The sequence below is a fragment of the Lepus europaeus genome, chromosome 16, assembly GCF_033115175.1.
Source record: "Lepus europaeus isolate LE1 chromosome 16, mLepTim1.pri, whole genome shotgun sequence".
NCBI classification, from domain to species: Eukaryota; Metazoa; Chordata; class Mammalia; order Lagomorpha; family Leporidae; genus Lepus; species Lepus europaeus.
Genome location: NC_084842.1, coordinates 12767241 through 12787721, shown reverse-complemented (window position 1 = coordinate 12787721; position 20481 = coordinate 12767241). Strand labels below are relative to the sequence as shown.

Sequence of the window (20481 nt, the reverse complement as noted above, 5' to 3'; positions counted from 1 at the left end):
AGTCCCAGCTGCTCTACTTCTGATCCAACTTCCTGCTAATCCTGCCAACTCACCTGGAAAAGCAGCGCAAGATGGCTCAAGTCTGGGTCTGAACCTTGCCACTCATGTGGGACACCCAGATGGATTTCTTGGCTCTTGACTTTGGCCTGGCCCAGACCCAGCTGTTGCGGTCATTTGGGGAGTGAACCAGCAGACAGAAGATTTCTCTTTGTCTCTCTCTCTGTATCTGCCTCTCCCTCTCCCTCCTTCACAGTTGCTCTGCTTTTCTTTTCTTTTAGACAGTTTCCCCACTGTTTTCCTGTTTTCTTTCTTAAATATTTATTTGAAAGGCAGAGTTACAGAGAGGCAGAGGCAGAGAGAGAGTCAGAGGTCTTCCATCTGCTGGTTCATTCCCCTGATGGCCATCTGCTAATGAGCCAATCTGAAGCCCGGAGCCAGGAGCTTCTTCTGGGTCTCCCACGTGGGTGCAGGGGCGCAAGCACTTGGTCCATCTTCCACTGCTTTCCCAGGCCATAGCAGAGAGCTGGATTGGAAGTGGAGCAGCTGGGACTTGAACTGGTGCCCATATGGGATGCCAGCATTGCACATGGTAGCTTTACCTGCTACACCACAGTGCCAGCCCCACTCTGCTTTTCAAATAAATAAATATTTTTAAAAGTTTTAATATGGTTGATATTAATATGGTAACCCAATAGTAGATTTCTTTTTTTTTTTTTAAGATCCATTTTATTTATTTGAAAGACAGAGTTACAGAGACAGGTAGAGCCAGAGAGAGATAGAGAGAGGTCTTCCATCCACTGGTTCACTCCCCAAATGACTGCAACGACCAGAGCTGAGCTGATCCGAAGCCAGGAGCTGGGAGCTTCTTCTGGGTCTCCCACGTGGGTTCAGGGGCCCAAGCACTTGGGCCAACTCTGCTGCTTTCCCAGGCCATAGCAGAGAGCTGGATTGGAAGTGGAGCAGCCAAGACTCGAACTGCCACAGTGCCAGCTCAAGTAGGTTTTCAAAGCATTGATCTAAGAGATCAGGCAATAAATTATAAAATTCAAATGAGACATTTTCATTTTACAATATAAGATGTGGTATTGTTCAAAACAAAATATTTTCATGCTTTGCTTCACCTTTGGTTTAGCATTGTGCAGTATCTTGGAAAATAAAAGACTCAAGCCACGGAAGCATGGTGCCAGATATCTCTAACTATTGCTCCTGTTGGAGAAGAAGCTCTCCTAATTGACCATCTCCCCTTGGCTCATGCTCATTGCACAGCAAACTCTGGTGACTATGGAGCCATTTACTAGAAAACTCTTGAACTTTTGACCCAGAAATTGAATTGTGTCCTTACTAAGACTCAGCTATGTTACCCAACAGGTTCGTGGGAGTTGTACTACTTGTTACTGTAGTTATGAAATTTAATTCAATATTGCATAAAGTGATGAAATGTAAAAACATGAAGTTGAGGTTTATATAGACTTAATAAAGGTGAACATATTTTTACAATTGTTATTAAATTTGCTTTGAATAAGGCAATAGAGTTCATTTAGAAAGCAGTCATTAAAAATCTCACTAGAAGGATATGTCATCAGATGAATTTGCCTCCAACTATTTCCTGTCTACTGATATAACAGTTCTAACCTCTATGTTCAGCCAATGCAGTTGCTGAATTTCAATCCCTCTTTTGGATATGCCACAACCCTTCAAATTCAACATATCCATAACTTAACACGCATCTTCCTTGTATGTTCCCTTGATTAAATGAGAAGTGGCACCATCTAGTTGGTTTCCAGGTCAAAAACATGGGGCTCCCCCGTGGTGTGCTGGGAAGTGGCTGTTAGGTACAGCGGTTTAAGTTACTGCCGGGGATGCCCATATCCCATGTTAGAGAGCCTGGCTTGAGTCCTGGTTCTGCTCCCAATTCCGTCTTCCTGCTAATGTAAACCTTGGGAGGTGGCAAGTATTTGAGTCACTGCATCTCACGTGGGCACCTGGATTGAGCTGCTAGCTCCTGGCTTTGGCCTGGCCCAACTCTGGCTGTTGCAGGGTATTGGGGAGTGAACCAGTGGATGGGAGATCTCTCTCCCTCTCTTTTGGTTCAGCTTCTCGATCACCATAGTCGTTTGTCAACAAATTCTGTCATTTCTATTTCCAAAATATCTCCTGAATCTGTTCCTCCCGTGTCCCAGAAAACACTCATTTTTCCTCAAGGAAAGAGGGCACAGAGGCTGACACATGGGGAATCTAGCTGCATTGAATACTTTTGCCTAAAACTATTGTCCTCCTACCCTAAATCTGTTCTGCTCTTGGCATATCTTCCCTGCATCGGCACATACTTTACCCCCGTTCCTTACTTTATTCATAACATAGGTAACTTTTCTATTGAAAAAAGACATTCATTTATTAATTTATTTGAAAGTCAGAGTTACAGAGAGGGAGGGAAAGACCCAGAGAGATCTCTTCCATCTGCTGGTTCACTCCCCAGATGGCTGCAACAACTAGGGCTGTGTCAGGCTGAAGCCAGGAGCCAGGTGCTTCATCTGGGTCTTCCACATGGGCTGTCTTCCACTACTTTCCCAGGCCATTAGCAGGGAGCTGGATTGGAAGCAGAGCAGCCAGAACTCGAACTGGCACCCACATGAGATGCCAGCATTGCACTGCAACCCACAACACTGGCCCTATAGGTAGCTTTTTTTTTTTTTTTTTTTTTTTTTGACAGGCAGAGTGGACAGTGAGAGAGAGAGACAGAGAGAAAGGTCTTCCTTTTTGCCGTTGGTTCACCCTCCAATGGCCGCTGCGGTCAGCGCACCGCGCTGATCCGAAGCCAGGAGCCAGGGGCTTATCCTGGTCTCCCATGGGGTGCAGGACCCAAGCACTTGGGCCATCCTCCACTGCACTCCCTGGCCACAGCAGAGAGCTGGCCTGGAAGAGGGGCAACCAGGATAGAATCCGGCGCCCCAACCGGGACTAGAACCCGGTGTGCCAGCGCCTGTTAAGCCACGGCACCAGCCTATAGGTAGCTTTTTTAAAAGTGTTTTCAATTCACAGGAAAATTGAGTGGAAAGCACAAAGATGTCCCATAATCCTCCCTTCCTCCAACATGCACAGCCTCCTCCATGATCAACATCCCCTACCAGAGTGGCACTTGTCACAATGACGAGCCTACATTGACACTGTCACTCCCAGTCCATGCTTAACACTAGCGTTCACTCTTGGCAGCACAACTATTCTATGAATTTAGACAAATGTGTCCGCTATTATATCATGAAGAATAGCTTCACAGTCCTGTCTCCACTTACTTGTCACCCTCCCTCCAGCCCTGACCCCTCATCTTTCCTCTGTCACCACAGTTTTGCATTTTACAGAAGTAACATGGTTGGAATCGCAGCAGCTTCCAGGCTTTTGAGACTGGCTTCTCTGACTTAGCAACAGACATGAAGAATGTTTCCATGGCTTTTCATGGCTTGATAGCTCTGAGTAATATCCCACTGAGGAGGTACCACAGTTTGTTTATCCACTCATTGATGGAAGGACACCTCAGAATAAAACGCCGTGCCCATTAAATAATAAATTTGCCTTCCCCCTGCCCTTAGACCCTGGGAAGCTCTGTTCTAGCTCCTGTCTCTATTAATCTGCCTACTGTGGGCAGCTCACACACAGGGGATCCTGTCATCTTAGTCCTTTGTATCTCCTGCATCTGTAAGGTTCCGACATGTTGTAGAGTGTATCAGAATTTCATTTCCTTTTAGGGCTGAACAATGTTCCAACATTTTGTTTCTCTCGTCATCTGAGGATGCAATTTGGCTTGTGTCTGCCTTTTGGCTGTTGCAAATGATGCTGCTGCGGGCGCTGGTGTACAAGGATCATTTGAATCCCTGCTTCCTACTCTCTGGGGGTCCTGAGAAGTGGATTGCTGGATCGTGTGGTAAATCTATGTTTCATCAAGCTACTTTCCACAGTGACTGCTCCGTCTTACTTTCTCATTAGCAATATTCAAGGGCTTCAAACTTTTTCCACATCTGCCAACATTTATATTTTCCTTTCTCTATATCAGTCGTCCTAATGGATGTGAGTATAATACTTTAAAAATCTTATTTATTTATTTGAGGGGGGGAGAGAGAGATATTGAGATTGTTCCCAATGGCTGATTTACTCCCCAAATGTCCACAACAGCCAAGACCAGGCAGGACTGAAGCTGCGAGTTGGGAACTTAACCCAGGTCTTGCATGTGGATGGTACGAATCCAAACACTTGAGCCATCACCACTGCCTCCCAGGGTCTGCACTCGCAGGAATTTGGAGTTAGGAGTTGGAGTTGGTTATCGAACCCAGGCACTCCAACGTGAGAAGTGGACATCTTCACTAGCATTTTACTAGCTAGGTTTAAACCACCTGACCCTGTAACTCTTCTTAATTTTTTTATCACATGGTTAAAAACATTTTTATTAGTATCTTGGAATTAAAATTCCATTCAAATTACGGAAAAATATGGGGCCGGCGCTGTGATGCAGCGGGCTAATGCCCTGGCCTGAAGCGCCGGCATCCCATATGGCCACCAGTTCGAACCCTGGCTTCTCCACTCTGATCCAGCATTCTGCTATGGCAGTAGAAGATGGCTCAAGTCCTTGGGCCCCTGCACCCGTGTGGGAGACCTGGAAGAAGCTCCTGGCTCCTGGCTACGGATCGGCCAATTGGGGAGTGAACCATCGAATGGAAGACTTTCTCTCTCTCTCTCTGCTTCTCCTCTCTCTGTGTAACTGACTTTCAAATAAATAAATAAATCTTTTAAAAAATTATGGAAAAATACTCTCTTTAGTGAAGCCTAAAAAGAACTCTCACAAAAGCTTGACTTCACTCTTCAGTTCAGATAATTGTGTTGCTGTGCATGTCCCCATGACAACACATAGCTCTTGAGTTCTAATCTGAGATGGGCTGAGAAGGCCAAAGACCTGGCAGGCTCCCTGGGGCGCTCTTCACAGTGCTCTCATGGCATGCGGAATTCTTAGACAAAGGGTGGGAGAGACAGGTGCTAGGGCACAGCACCACTGCAACACCAAGTCCCATGTTGGAGTGTAGATTCGAGTCCTAGCAGGATCCCTGCTAATGTGCCTAGGAAAGCAGTGGGAGATGGCACAAGCAGCTATGTCCCTGCCACCCATGTGGGAGACTCAGATGAAGCTCCTGGCTCAGGCCTGGCCCAGCTCCAGCTGTTGTGGCCATTTGGTGAGTGAACCAGTGGATCAAAGATCTGTCATTCTGCCTTTCAATAAATAAATCTTTTTGAAAATTGTCATTGACTCTGCCTCATTTTACAATGCATCTGAATTTAGAATAACCCCATAGAGGCTAAAACATTGGTATGGTGTAACTAGACAGTTAACATTAAGGTGAGCTGGAATTCTTGTATTTTTGCAAGATCATGCTGTCTTTTTAACTGTAGGCTTGATACCCTGCCTTCCTAGGATATACCTGTTGCATCCAGACCAAGGGTGCATACTCAGACCCCAGCCCATTTGTATATCCGATTGGGCTACTAACCCCTAAAAGTAGCAAGGGGGTGAGCTCTTTCCACCGTGGACCACACACAGACATACTGCTCTTTCTCCCTTCTTTTGCCACAGACTACACTTAGAGGTACTGTTCTCATTCTTTCTTTCTCGTTCATGGGCAACCCTTTGGCCCAATCATGCTGGGTATTTCTCTGTGTGGGGCAGCCCACATCACCTTTACATCATAGAATTTCAATCACAGGAAATTAAGAAGAGTGAACATCAACCACAGACTTTGTATCCTCTTCTGGGGAAAGAGTTTGTCTTCTACTGTATGCAAGTAATTATATCATGTCAGGTGAAAGTATGACCTTGTATTTTCTTCGTTTTTTTTTTTTAATATTTTATTTATTTATTTGACAGGTAGAGTTACAGACAGTAAGAGAGACAAAGAGAAAGGTCTTCCTTCTGCTGGTTCACTCCCCAAAAGGCCACAACGGCCGGAGCTATGCCAATCCGAAGCCAGGAGCCAGGAGCTTCCTCCAGGTCTCCTACGCGGGTGCAGTGCCCAAGGACTTGAGCTCCACTGCTTTCCCAGGCCACAGCAGAGAGCTGGACTGGAAGAGGAGCCACTGGGACTAGAACCGGCGTCCATATGGGATGCCGGTGCTGCAGGAAGAGGATTAACCTAGTGTGCCATGGCACTGGCCCTTGTATTTTCTTTATTTGGATATTACATGTGATTTAGGATGTGTGCAGGTGCCAAGTTGACAAAAGGACTTGTAATAGTTAATTTTCTGTATTAACCTAGTGGGTATTTTAGGATAGATTAACATTTAAATTGGTGAATTTGAGTAAACCAGATTGCCCTCCATACTGTGAGTATGCCTTACCCACTAAGAGGAAGGCTTGCATAGAACCAGAAAGAACCATCTCTGAGCAGATGCCTTGTCACTCCATCCAAACCACAGGCTCTTCTGGGTGTCCAGTTTGATGGCTCACATCACAAACTTTGGACTTCTATGCTTCCATCATAGCGTGAGTTAACTCTTTCCAATAAAGGTCTTTACACGTATAGGTATCTTATTATTTTGTGTCTCTGGAGAATCCTAAGAAACCTGCTTACTCATTTTCTAAAGAGGTAAAGGATTGTTATAATATTTATTTATTTGGAAGGCAGAGTGAGATAAAGAGGGAGAGATAGACAGATCTTGCATCTGTTGGTTCATTCCCCCAAATGCCTTCAAGAGCCAAGGCTGGGCCAGGCTGAAGCCAAGAACCAGAAACTCCATCACGGATTCCCACAAGGGTAGCTGGGAACCAACTACTTGGGCCATCATCTGCTGCCTTCCCAAGCACATTAGCAGGAAGCTCGATTGGAAATGGAGTAGCTGGGACTTGAACCAGCTCTTCAGTATGGAATGTGGACATCCCAAGTAGCAGCTTGACCTAAGGTAAAGGATTACGATGCGAGCTCTTTTCTACTACCAATTGTAGTGCCAAAAATCATGGTAACACAGTCGTACCCAAAGTCTCCGCAGGACTTATCAGGAACGATGCTGTGGAACCAACACAGTCAAGATAGAAATGACTGCAGTGCAAAAGGACAAACACAAGGTGAGCATGTTGTGTAGACCAACTACGCGTCAAGGTGTTACAGGAGCACAATTTTTTTTTTTTTTTTTGACAGGCAGAGTGGACAGTGAGAGAGAGACAGAGAGAAAGGTCTTCCTTTTTCCATTGGTTCACCCTCCAATGGCCACTGTGGTAGGCGCGCTGCGGCCGGCGCACCGCGCTGTTCCGATGGCAGGAGCCAGGTGCTTATCCTGGTCTCCCATGGGGTGCAGGGCCCAAGCACTTGGGCCATCCTCCACTGCACTCCCTGGCCACAGCAGAGAGCTGGCCTGGAAGAGGGGCAACCGGGACAGGATCGGTGCCCCGACCGGGACTAGAACCCGGTGTGCCGGCGCCACAAGGCGGAGGATTAGCCTACTGAGCCGCGGTGCCGGCCGCACACAATTTTTTTTTTTAAAGATTTTATTTATTTGAAAGTCAGAGTTACATAGAGAGAGAAGGAGAGGCAGAGAGAGAGAGGTCTTCCATCCGCTGGTTCATTCCCTAGTTGGTTGCAACGGCTGGAGCTGCGCCAATCCAAAGCCAGGAACCAGGCGCTTCCTCTGGGTCTTCCCACCTGAGTGCAGGGGCCCAAGGACTTGAGCCATCTTCCACTGCTTTCCCAGGCCACAGCAGAGAACTGGATCAGAAGTGGAGCAGCCAGGACTTGAACCGGCACCCGTATGGGATGTTGGCATTGCAGGCTTTACCCACTATGCCACAACACCAGCCCCAGGAACACACAATTTAATACACAAAACTATTTTTTTTTTTTTTTTTTTTGGCAGGCAGAGTGGATAGTGAGAGAGAGAGACAGAGAGAAAGGTCTTCCTTTTTGCCGTTGGTTCACCCTCCAATGGCCGCTGCGGCCAACACAAAACTCTTAAGTAGTCACAAAGGTGACGTTTCAGTCAAGCTTTGTAAAATGGGATTGCCAGACATGGGTGATTAAGGATGTTTGCAAATTCGTTACCCTCCTTCCCATGACAGATGAAGTTTAACTCACTCCCTCTTGAATCTGAGGCAGCCCTGCTGACAAGTGGCAGAAGTGATGTTCTAGGTAGAATTTCCACGGCGAGGTCATAAGGCTGCGGCATCTGCCTGGCATTCTTAGAACACTCTCTGGCAGCCCAGAGCCTCCACATAAAAGGCCAGTACTCTGAAACCACCACAATGCTGAGGCCACACTGGTCGACAGTCCCATCCTTGTCTCATCCCAACATGCCAGACTTCAAAGTAGGAATGGGGGCCTATGCCTGTGATGACAGCATCCCATATGGGCATTGGTTCATGTCCTTGGCTGCTCCCGATCCAGCTCTCTGCTAATGTGCCTGGGAAAGCACCATAAGATGGCTCAAGTGGGCTGGCGCCGCAGCTCACTAGGCTAATCCTCTGCCTGCGGCACCGGCACACCAGGTTCTAGTCCTGGTTGGGGTGCCGGCTCTGTCCCAGTTGCTCCTCTTCCAGTCCAGCTCTCTGCTGTGGCCCGGGAAGGCAGTGGGGGATAGCCCAAGTGCTTGGGCCCTGCACCCACATGGGAGACCAGGAGGAAGCACCTGGCTCCTGGCTTTGGATCAGTGCAGTGTGCTGGCCATGGTGGCCATTTGGGGGGTGAACCAATGGAAGGAAGACCTTTCTCTCTGTCTCTCTCTCGCTGTCTAACTTTGCCTGTCCCAAAAAAAAAAAAAAAAAAAAAAAAAAAAGGCTCAAGTGCTTGGGCCCCTGTCACCCTCATGGGAGATCGAGATGAAGCTCCTGGCTTTGGCCTGGCCCAGCCTGGCCGTTGCAGCCATCTGGGGGAATGAACCAGTAGACAGAAGATAATTCTGTCTCTCCAACTCTCTGTAACTCTGCCCTTCAGATAACTAAATATTTTCTTTTTTTTTAAAGTATGATTTTTAAACTCTAGATTAGCTCATTTGCCAGTTGAATACATCTAAACCATTTCTATTGATGCCAACAATAAGAATCAGCCAGCTGAGCCTTGCCTCATCTGACCCACAAAATCATAAGACTTCAGAAAATTGTGTTTGAAGTTCCTGTTTCAGGTAGTTTGTTGTGTAATAAAACAGTAATTTGCCCAATCCTGGCTTCACGGTGCTTCCTGGCTGCTCAGACTTCCTCCACAGCTCTCACATCCTGCATGCTCCCCAGGTTTCCCCAAGGAAAGGGAACATCCACCTCCACTGCACTTGCACACTTCCACATCCCTGGAAATGGGACAAGTACTAATTGTGTCTGTTGTCTCAGTTATGAATAGTGTCCCGTTTCACTGTTGAAAATGTCCCATTCTGGTCAATAAATAGTATGTTCAATCTTGTGCCTTACTGCCTCATGTGTATAGACATGTCTTCTCTCATTCTAGACTATAAGTCATATCTTTCCTTCAATAAACACCCACTGAACACCTACAATGTGCCATGGGCTACATATATGTATGTGCAACATACAGTGTGCTGCCTTGTCTAGCTTTATATTCCCCTGTGCCTTAGGTATGGGAGGCTGTTGGGCCACAGCAGTTGAAGGGCTGGCCAATTTGACTAGTGAAACTGCAGAGTGGAATTCAGGTGGGTGAGGTTACTTTCATATTACAGAATCAGTATTCAGGCAGCACAAAGACTACACGAGGTCAGGAATGCACAGTGGGACAGACGTTTGGCACCGCAGCTCAGCCGCCACTTGGGATGCCTGCATTCCATACTGAGTGCCTCGCTTTGAGTCCCACTTCTGTTCTCCATTCTGGCATCCTGCTGGGGCGCACCCTGGGAGACAGCGGCTGATGGGTCCTTGCCACCCACCCATGCATGCAACTTGGATTGGGTTCTGGACTCCTTCCTGGCTTAGGCCCAAGCACTGCCTCTCGCAAGCATCTGGGGAGGGAACCAACATGTGGGAGATCTCTTTCTCTCTCTGCCTTGCAATAAAATAAATAAAAAAATTTTAAAAAGAACGCCATGTTCTTTCAACACATTCACATGTGGTGATGAGTGTGATTATAGGGGTCTCCCGTTTTCCTGACAAAGGCACCACTCAAGTTTGGGGCCTGTGCGGAGTGAGAAACTGAGCAGGACAGTGGACCCCGAAACCTCGCTCCACTGACTTTTGGGCTCAAGGGGAAAGAAGGGAACAGCTTGCTCAGTCTATATCCAGGTTTGGAGATCCCATTTCCTGGTTACTAACTTGATATTTTTCTTTCATTGGCACTGCGCCTACTTTGAAGCAAGTCGAACAACTGCCCACCACCAGTTGGAAATTCTGTAAAAGCTTAATGAAAGGGGCCTGCACTGGGTCGTAGTGGGTAAAGCCACCACCTGCAGTGCTGGCATCCCATATGGACACCAGTTTGAGACCTGGCTACTCCACTTCTGATCCAGCTCTCTGCTATGGCCTGGGAAAGCAACAGAAGACGGCCCATGTCCTTGGGCCCCTGCACCCGCGTGGGAGACCCGGAAGAAGCTCCTGGCTCCTGGCTTCAGATAGGCACAGCTCCAGCCATTGCAGCCATTTGGGGAGTGAACCAGCGGATGGAAGACCTCTTTCTGTCTTCCCTTCCTTCTCTCTGTGTAACTCTGACTTTCAAATAAATAAATAAATTGTTTTTTTTTTTTTTAAAGCTTAATGAAAGAATCCATTAGCACTGTATCACTAATGAAAATCATGGAAAAATCCCCTAACCAGCTTACCTCGGTGGTAAAGGCTGTTGGAAATACAATGCTAAAAAGCTAAGAGAATTCTGGTCTGTTCTCTCAGCTCTGTGACAAATCTGCTAAACGTTCCTTTTCCAGCTCTGGTCTCTATTTTTAAAAGAGAAGCCTCTTTCTTTGCTCGTTTGTGTTGGCATCTGATCCTTATGAAATATTCTTAGAAAATAAACTGCAGCCGGTGCCGTGGCTTAACAGGCTAATCCTCCACCTTGCGGCGCCGGCACACCAGGTTCTAGTCCCGGTCGGGGCGCCGGATTCTATCCCAGTTGCCCCTCTTCCAGGCCAGCTCTCTGCTATGGCCCGGGAAGGCAGTGGAGGATGGCCCAACTCCTTGGGCCCTGCACCCGCATGGGAGATCGGGAGAAGCACCTGGCTCCTGGCTTCGGATCAGCACGATGCGCCGACTGCAGCGGCCATTGGAGGGTGAACCAACGGCAAAAAGGAAGACCTTTCTCTCTGTCTCTCTGTCTCACTCTGCCTGTCAAAATAAATAAATAAATAAACTGGTACCAATTAAGTTCATACTCACAAATTTTATAGGAAGAAAAGGCTGAGATTTTATTGCAAATGTTTGGAATCGTTTTCAGAGGAGGAGAGAACAACAAGGACACATAGACGTGCCGCAATTCCTCATTCCGAACTCTTAGCAGAGGGAAGGATCTGGGAATCCACCACCTCTGAGAACAAGCACCACTTCTAAAACACCCCCATATGGATAACCAGCTCCTCAAATCTCTCCCATGTTTGATGCCCTTCATCTCCTAGAAAGAATACACACCATTTTAATCACGTAAAACAAAAGGAAGAATAAAATAAGGGTGGTGGCCCTCGTGTTATGTGCTTTTAGAGGGGTCACACCCCGGAAGCAGCCTTGCAATATGCAGAACACAGGACTGGCTTCACAATTACATAAAGAGTCTGTGCACTTGCATTACTTACACAGGAAGTGGAATCACCTCCCCCTAGAAAATTAGCAAGTTATATTCATTCAAGAACATTCACTTGATTGTACTTCATATCGTTTTTAAACCTGGGAAGAGGCTGAAACAAAACAAAACAAAACAAAACGACAATCCAGCACGGGGCAATCGATAAAAAACGTGAAACTGTTAATGACTGTGAGATATGATCAAATGAAAACCAATCCTGGATAACACAACACATTTCTGATTACATAAATAGATTCTACTGTTTACCAAAAAAAAAAAAAAAAAAAAAAAAAAAAATTCCACTATCAGAGGAAGCTGATTAAAAATAAAGACATACACGAAACGGGAAGAGTCAGTAAACGTGATGATTTGGTTCCTTGCGGAAGGCCCACGGGTCTGGCCACCGGCCACCCCCGTCTCTGGCTGCTCAGCGGAGGGTGACCAGCTCTTCTGCAGAGGTAGGGTGAATGGCCACCGTGTTGTCAAAGTCCGCCTTTGTTGCTCCCATTTTGACCGCGACGGCAAAGCCCTGCAGCATTTCATCACACCCGATTCCCTGCATGTGGATCCCAACCACCTGGGCAAAAAGAGAACAATTTGAAATGTGAAATGTTTAATTACATAGACAGTGATGAGTAATATATGACATTTTAAAAGCCCCTAAAGGGGCTGGCGCTGTGGCGTAGTGGGTAAAGCCGCCACCTGCAGTGTAGGCATCCCATATGGGCGCCGGTTTGAGTCCCGGCTGCTCCACTTCCAATCCAGCTCTCTGCTGTGGCCTGGGAAAGCAGTGGAAGATGGCCCAAGTCCTTGGGCCCCTGCACCCATGTGGGAAAACCTGAGGAAGCTCCTGGCTCCTGGCTACAGATCGGCACAGCTGTAGCCGTTGCGGCCATCTGGGGAATGAACCAGCAGATGGAAGACCTCTCTCTCTCTCTGCCTCTCCTTCTCTCTCTGTGTAACTCTGACTTTCAAATAAGTAAGTAAATATTTTTTTAAAAAGCCCCTAAAAAGACCTTATGTTGTGAATCCCAAATATGGCTAACATAGCTACATGGCCCGGCAGAGAATCCTGCCTGGATGGCCCCCTCCGGCTCTCCTGGCTCAGAAGCCCTCTCACCTGCTCTCTCCCGCTCCCTCTGAAGCCCGCTCATTATTCAGCTGCTCACACAGTTGTGCTTTCCCGACCAAGTGAAATCCTCTATCACGCGATGCCTCGGTACTGGTATTTATTTCTCCTTCATCGGTCTATCATTCCATCAGAACTGTACTGTTACATCTCTGGAGGGGCCCCTCTTTTTTTTTTTTTTTTAAATGTATTCATTTGAAAGGCAGAGTTACAGAGAGGCAGAGGCAGAGAGAGACAGAGGTCTTCCATCTACTGGTTCATTCCCCAATGGCCACAACGTCTGGAGCTGTGCCGATCTGAAGCCAGGTCTCCTCCAGGTCTCCCATGTGGGTGCAGGGGCCCAAGGACTGAGCCATCTTCCACTGCTTTCCCAGGCCATAGCAGAGAGCTGGATTGGAAGTGGAGCAGCCAGGATGGGAACTGGTGCCCATTTGGGATGCTGGCAATGCAGGCGCAGCTTTACCTGCTATGCCACAGCGCCAGCCCCAGGGGTCCCTCTTTTACACAGGGCATCAATCCTGCCTCTCCTCCTTACCCTACTCCCATGGCCAAGCACAAAGACCAGCGCTCAGCAGGCACACATGCTGGCTGCCTACACGAACAACGGTCAAGAGGCGTTTGTTACAAGTCACATTCTTCAGCAAGGCTTTGCAACAAACCTTACAACTGCTGATGTGTGCCGTCCACAAATACAGTTAGGGTAGATATACCAGCGAGAAGCAAAGTTAGAGAATACAGCTGTGGATGCTGGTCAGCCCCTTTCCCCAGCCACCCATGGGGAGATAAGATGAAGATTTGTAAGATGTATAAAACAAAGTCAGAAAAATAATTTGCTTAAAAATAGTTAATTTAGCAATGGTCAAGGAGTGGGCATTTGGTCTTGTGGTTAAGACACCCACACGCGGGCCGGCACACCGGGTTCTAGTCCCGGTCGGGGCGCCGGATTCTGTCCCAGTTGCCCCTCTTCCAGGCCAGCTCTCTGCTGTGGCCAGGGAGTGCAGTGGAGGATGGCCCAAGTGCTTGGGCCCTGCACCCCATGGGAGACCAGGATTAGTATCTGGCTCCTGCCATCGGATCAGCGCAGTGCGCTGGCCACAGCGTGCCAACCGCGGCGGCCATTGGTGGGTGAACCAACGGCAAAAGGAAGACCTTTCTCTCTGACTCTCTCTCTCTCACTGTCCACTCTGCCTGTCAAAAAAATAAAAAATAAAAAAATAAAATAAAATAAATAAAAAAAAAGACACCCACATGCTTCGGACTGGCGCAGCTCCGGCTGTTGCAGTCAACTGGGGAGTGAACCAGCGGATGGAAGACCTCTCTCTCTGCCTCTCCTTCTCTCTCTGTGTAACTCTTTCAGATAAATAAATATATCTTTAAAAAAATAGATTGATAAAACTCTTACATTTACCACTATTTCTAAGTTTCCCTTCTATTCTGGCCTAGTGGTTTTCGAGCTTCCTCTCTTCTTTTTATATTTAATTTATGCAAAAGTCAGAGTTACAGACAGAGAGGACGAGACAGGTCTTCCATCTGCTGGTTAACGCCCTAGATGGCCACAACACCAGAGCTGGGCCAGGCTGAAGATAAGACCCAGGAGCTTCTTCCAGGTCTCCCACATGGGTGGTAGGGGCCCAAGCACTTGGGTCATCTGCTGCTGCTTTCCCAGGTGCATTAGCAGGGAGCTGGATGGGAAGTGGAGCAGCTGGGACTCAAACCAGTGCCCATATGGGATGCTGGCTTCACAGGTAGCAGCTTTACTTGTTACACCACAGCATTGGCCCTTCCTCCCTTATTTTCTAAAAGGAGTAGAATATATTTTCTAAGTGAAATATTATGAAAACCCCAAAGTACATAGGAGACAGACAAAACTGGGTGTCCAGTGGAATCAGAAGCCTTAACTGCGTGATCTCCTCACCAGAGCCCCACCACCCCCATGAAGTCTGAGAGCGCAACCAAGGCAGCTCCTTACCTTCTCCTCTTGGTTGGCACACACCATCTTCATCACGCATTTTGTTTTCCTGGTGGTAACCGCATGATACATCGGGGTAAAGGAGGTTGAGTAGGTCTTCACGTTTTCTTTTCCGTATTTATAAATGGCCTCATCTATAATGTACATTAAAAAAAAAAATCAAAATAACACCAAGCTATCAAAAAGAGATGACCAGACTCAAATCACAAGGAAATATCAAACAATACCCAAATGAGGGCCATTCTATCAAATAAATATCTATGTCACTGAAGACAAAGAAAGGCCAAGGAATTCTGTCTTTAGATCAAATTAGGACACCAAAGAGGTATGAGAACTAAATGTAATACATTATCCTGGATTCCATTCTGGATTTGCAGAGAAATGTTTAAAAAAAAAAAAAAAACAACATTATTTGAGACATTTGGCAAAGTTTGTGTAAGGTCTAAGGTTTAGATAATGCTGTAACAGTTGAAGTGTTTTCATTTTGAAAACCATCCTGTGTTTCTGTAAGAGATTAACTTTGCTCTTAGGAAATACATAGTAAGGAGTAGCTATGTATGGGTGAGTTTGCATGTGCAGTGAGCAAATCATAAAAGAAAAATGGTAAGGGTATCCAGGAGTCTGTTGTACTGGTTTTGTAACTTTTAAAAAAATGACCTTGAGGGTTGAGTGTCTGGCACAGTGGTTAGGACGCTGCCGGGGATGCCAGCACCCGGATCAGAGTGCCTGGGTCGGGTTCCAGCTCCTCTGCTTACCACTCAGCCTGCAGAAGCACACCCTAGGAGGCAGCCGATGATGGCTCGGGTTCCTGCTACCTACATGGGAAACTCACATGGAGTTCTGGGCTCTTGGCTTCAGCCCGGCAGTTGTGGGCATTTGGGGAGTGAACCAGTGGATGGAAGATCTTTCTCTGCCCTTCAAACACATACATGGGAAAACTTTAAACGACTTTCAGTTTTAAATACCTACCTTCCGTGAGTCCCACTGTCCCAATAGGAGGGTGGCTGAAGACCACAGTGGGGATGTTGTCGTAGTCTAACTTGGAATCTTTTTTACATTCAAAAAGTCTGTGGGCAAGTTTGCGGCCAGCAGCTATTGCAACTACAAAGAGATTGCACAATCAGTGTTTATCTTACGTTCATTTCAGCGCAGAGTTGTCCTGACATAAAAACCAATTCTGATCAAGTTTTATGTTCATTCTCATGATAGTGTTAAATACAACATCATGAAGAGAGATAACAATGCATTCGCGAACAATTTGAAACTATTGGCTGATGTGAATTCTGTAACATTGCAGTATGACTCAAAATAAGGAAAGGGGAAAAACAAAGACATACACTCACAAGTGCTTAGTCATTTGGCAGTTAATCTACTTAATGAGGACACTAGCATTTGGATACCACTTTTATGGAACAAACTGTAACAGTTTCAAACATCTTCAGTTCTACTTTATAACCCTATTCATTTTTCCATAACTTTTTTTTATGCTTTTTTTTTTTTTTTTTTTTGACAGGCAGAGTGGATAGTGAGAGAGAGACAGAGAGAAAGGTCTTCCTTTTTGTCGTTGGTTCACCCTCCAATGGCCGCTGTGGCCGGCGCATAGCGCTGATCCGAAGCCAGGAGCCAAGTGCTTGTCCTGGTCTCCCATGCGGGTGCAGGGCCCAAGCACTTGGGCCATCCTCCACTGCCTTCCCGGGCCATAGCAGAGAGCTGGCCTGGAAGAGGGGCAACCGGGATAGAGTCCGGCGCCCCAACCAGGACTAGAACCGGTGTGCCAGCACCGCAAGGTGGAGGATTAGCCTGTTAAGCCATGGCGCCGGCCTTGTTTTTTTTTTTTTTTTACTCAAAAATTTATTCTCCTGGGCCCAGCATTGTGGCACAGTGGGTTAAGTCATTGCCTGCAATGCCAGTATCCCATATGGGAGCACTGATTAAAGTCCTGGCTGCTCCACTTCCACTCCAGCTCTCTGCTATTGTGCCTGGGGAAAGCAACGGAAGATGGCCCAAGTGCTTGGGCCCCTGCACCCATGTGGGTGTCCCACAGGGAGTCAGGGCTTCGGCCTGGCCCAGCCCTGACCTCTGTGGCCATTTGGAGAGTGAACCAGAAGATGGAAGATGGTCTTTCTTGTCTATACCTGTCTCTGTGTAACTCTGCCTTTAAGATAAATAAATCTTAAAAAAAAAAATTACCCTTGGAACTGCCATTGTGGCATAGTACTCCATGGGTGCTGGTTCGAGTTACTGCTGCTCCACTTTTGATCCAGCTCCCTGCTAATGTGCCAGGGAAAGCACCAGGAAGAGGATGACCCAAGTGCTTGGGCCTCTGCACCCACGTGGAAGACCCAGGAGAAGCTCCTGGCTTCAGCCTGGCCCAGCTCCGACCACTGTGGCTATTTGGGGAGTGAACCAATGGATGCAAGATTTCTTTCTGTCTCTCCCTCTCCTACTCTGTAAGTCTGCCTTTCAAATAAATAAGTAAAGCTTTTAAAAACAAACAAATACATTTAAAAATATTTATAGAGAGAGCTTCCTAGAGGAGCTAAAAGACTTTGGGAGAGCAGTTGATGTGACATCACTAAAGGATGGAGGTGGGACACAGTGGCAGTGGTGTGGTTAACTCAGGAAGTGGGCCGCAGCATGGGATGCAGGGGATGTGGAGCCAATGCTGGCAGCATCAAAACCAAGCCATCACCCAATGCCAATCTAAGCTGCCCTGTCCAAAACCTCCCTCCCTCCCTTCCACTGTCACCACACACAACCCTGGTACTAACTTAGAGCGTGGTCAGAGGGGGCTCATGTCACCGGGATGCAAATGTTAAGTCTCCGTAAAGCATTTCAGGTGTTACTGGGGAGTGTCAGGTATCCAACCTGCATCTCCTCTGTGGCAGTTCTACCATTCTGACGACCTCAAGCTCGCATCCTTAGAGCTTTGCCCAGGTGCATCCGACCGTGAAGGGCCCCCCAGCTCCAGGTAACACACAGGGCCCCTCTTAACCAAGAAAGGGGGGACATGTTACCTGGCGTAAGAAGAGCTTTCCCACACACGTCCCCGACTGCGTAGATGCCTCTTACGTTGGTATTCTGGAACTCATCTACTATGACGTGCCCTTTGTCATCAGTTTTGATCCCCTAAAAATGCAGAACGAAGCCACACAAATCCTTAGCCCATCAACTAAAAATGGCAGATCAGACTTCCAGGCCTGTCTCTGTTCACACCAGCACCCATTCAGCCTGAATACCCAAGACTCAACCCCAACACGAGAAGTGTTCAAGCTGGCAAGTTTCCTATCTTTTGATGAACGGAAAAGGTAAATCCATTAGCCGACTCGGAGGTGCTTTAGCAGGGTTTAACACTGCAACGTACAACTCACCGGGCCAGGTACCACCCAACTAGCCAGTGTGCTGCTTGCTCTCCCCGTGGAACCCAGCTAAGACAGGGCTTCCCAACTGTTGCCCCGAGAGACTCTCCTGACACAGTCACCAAAAACATGGGCTTTGGGAACTTGCCCTTTTTATTTTTTTTAAAGATTTATTTATTTATTTTTTGACAGGCAGAGTGGATAGTGAGAGAGAGAGAGAGAGAGAGTCAGAGAGAAAGGTCTTCCTTTTTGCCGTTGATTCACCCTTCAATGGCTGCTGCGGCCGGTGCACCACGCTGATCTAAAGCCAGGAGCCAGGTGCTTCTCCTGGTCTCCCGTGCAGGTGCAGGGCCCAAGGACTTGGGCCATCTTCCACTGCCTTCCCAGGCCACAGCAGAGAGCTGGCCTGGAAGAGGAGCAACCGGGATAGAATCCGGCGCCCCGACCGGGACTAGAACCCGGTGTGCCGGTGCCGCAAGGCGGAGGATTAGCCTATTGAGCCACGGCGCCGGCAAGAGAGCTTGCCCTTTTATCTTAAAAAATTCAAGCGAATTGTGCACCCGGCTCTAAAACCACTTCACCAACGTTTGTTCTTACACATTTAATCAAATTTGTGCTCAGCTGTGTCGTTTTCATCTTGTGGCTTTGCAGAACCCAAGCAGCCGTAATGCAGTGCGAGAAGTAGAGGCAGAGCAGAGGGAGGAAGTGGATGGCATAGCGGTTAAGAGCACAACTTTTGGGGGCAGGCATCTGGCATAGCGGGTAAGTTACCACTCGGGATACCTGCATCTCTGCTTTGAGTCCTGGCTGCTCTGTTTCTGGTCCAGCCTCCTGAGGGGAAGCAGGTGACGACTTGGGTGCTCGGTCCCTGTTACCCATATGGGAGTTCTGGAGGGAGTTCCAGGCTCCTGGCCAACCTGGCCCAGCTCTGGCTATTCTGGGCATTTGGGGAGTGAATCAGTGGACAGAAGATCTTCTTTTTTTTTTTTTTAGAAGATTTTTATTTATTTATTTGACAGGTAGAGTTACAGACAGTGAAAGAGAGAGACAGAGAGAAAGGTCTTCCTTTTCCATTGGTTCACCCCCCCAAATGGCCACAACAGCTGGAGCTGTGCCGATCCTAAGCCAGGAGCCAGGTGCTTCCTCCTGGTCTCCCATGCAGGTGCAGGAGCCCAAGCACTTGTGGCCTTCCCGGGCCACAGCAGAGAGCTGGACTAGAAGAGGAGCAACCGGGACTAGAACCCAGTGCCCTTATGGGATGCCGGCGCCGCAGGCGGAGGATTAACCAAGTGAGCCATGGTGCTGGCCCCAGACAGAAGATCTCTTTCACTCTTACTCTGCCTTGCATATAAATGAAAATTAATGAATTAACTTTAAAGAAGAAAAGAGTACAACCTTTGGAACCAAAGAGGTCAGAGTTCAAATCCCAGCTCTGCCATATACTGGCTATGAGACCTTGTGTAACTACTGTTTATCAACAAGTACCCGAGCTTCTATCACAAAGCTTAATCTAATCACTGCAACACAGCAGGAACATGGACAAACATCCTCCCTACCCACAGTTTCTGGCCTGCTGTGGGCCCTGACGTCCTTGCACTCCTGGTTCCCCGTCCTGAGCCTCATGGAGTCATTGGCAATGTTAAACAACATCAGTGACATGTCGACAGGCCAAGCACATGGCAATCATTCAGTCTCCATTATGCAACTGCATCTTAACATTGAATGAGGCTGGGAATATCTTCTGCCTCATTCTTTAACAATGCAGCAAGTACAGTTAAAGTCTAGACCTACCAGTGTCTGTATGTGCACAATGGCAAAACAGTTACTAAAAGCTCAGAAGCTGAATGACTGGTGAACGTGAAAATAGACATCTGGTTTTAAAAACTTTTATTGAACCATAAGACTAAAAAAAGCCAAATACCTCCCTAGGTATTTTACTCTTTAAAATGATGAAAAACCACCTGTTATAAAAATGAAAAAGGTATCCACATTACAACAGAAATTACTAGGACATAAACTGAACAGCTGCACACTCCATCAAATATATCAACCACTAACATAAAATATCCCATTATTACTCACAGAATAGTATAGTGTCAGAGAAACCATTGTCATCACCATCAGCACCGAGTTAATATTTTTTGTGCCCATACTATAAGCCAAGGTCTACGCTAGTTACTTTGCATTCACTTTCTCGTTTATTATTTTTATTTTCTCTTGTCTATGAAGCAATGGAAACGTAAAGAAATGAAGCTGCTTGCTCAATGCCATTCCATCTGGCAGGTAGTGGAAGTAAGG

At 47.2% G+C, this 20481-nt stretch overlaps 1 protein-coding gene across 2 annotated transcripts in view; it reads right to left on the bottom strand.

Annotated features, from left to right (window-relative positions):
• Positions 1-11996: 11996 nt before the first annotated feature.
• The window catches only part of GSR (glutathione-disulfide reductase), a 45445-nt gene continuing 36960 nt past the window's right edge, over positions 11997-20481 (bottom strand). For both annotated transcript variants that reach the window (XM_062213443.1, XM_062213444.1), the window contains exons 10-13: positions 17842-17953; positions 15794-15925; positions 14825-14958; positions 11997-12303 (exon numbers count right to left, since the gene is read on the bottom strand). In XM_062213443.1, the coding sequence (XP_062069427.1) occupies positions 12154-12303; positions 14825-14958; positions 15794-15925; positions 17842-17953 (528 nt within the window). In that variant the 3' untranslated portion in view covers positions 11997-12153. The remainder of the gene's footprint in view (positions 12304-14824; positions 14959-15793; positions 15926-17841; positions 17954-20481) is intronic.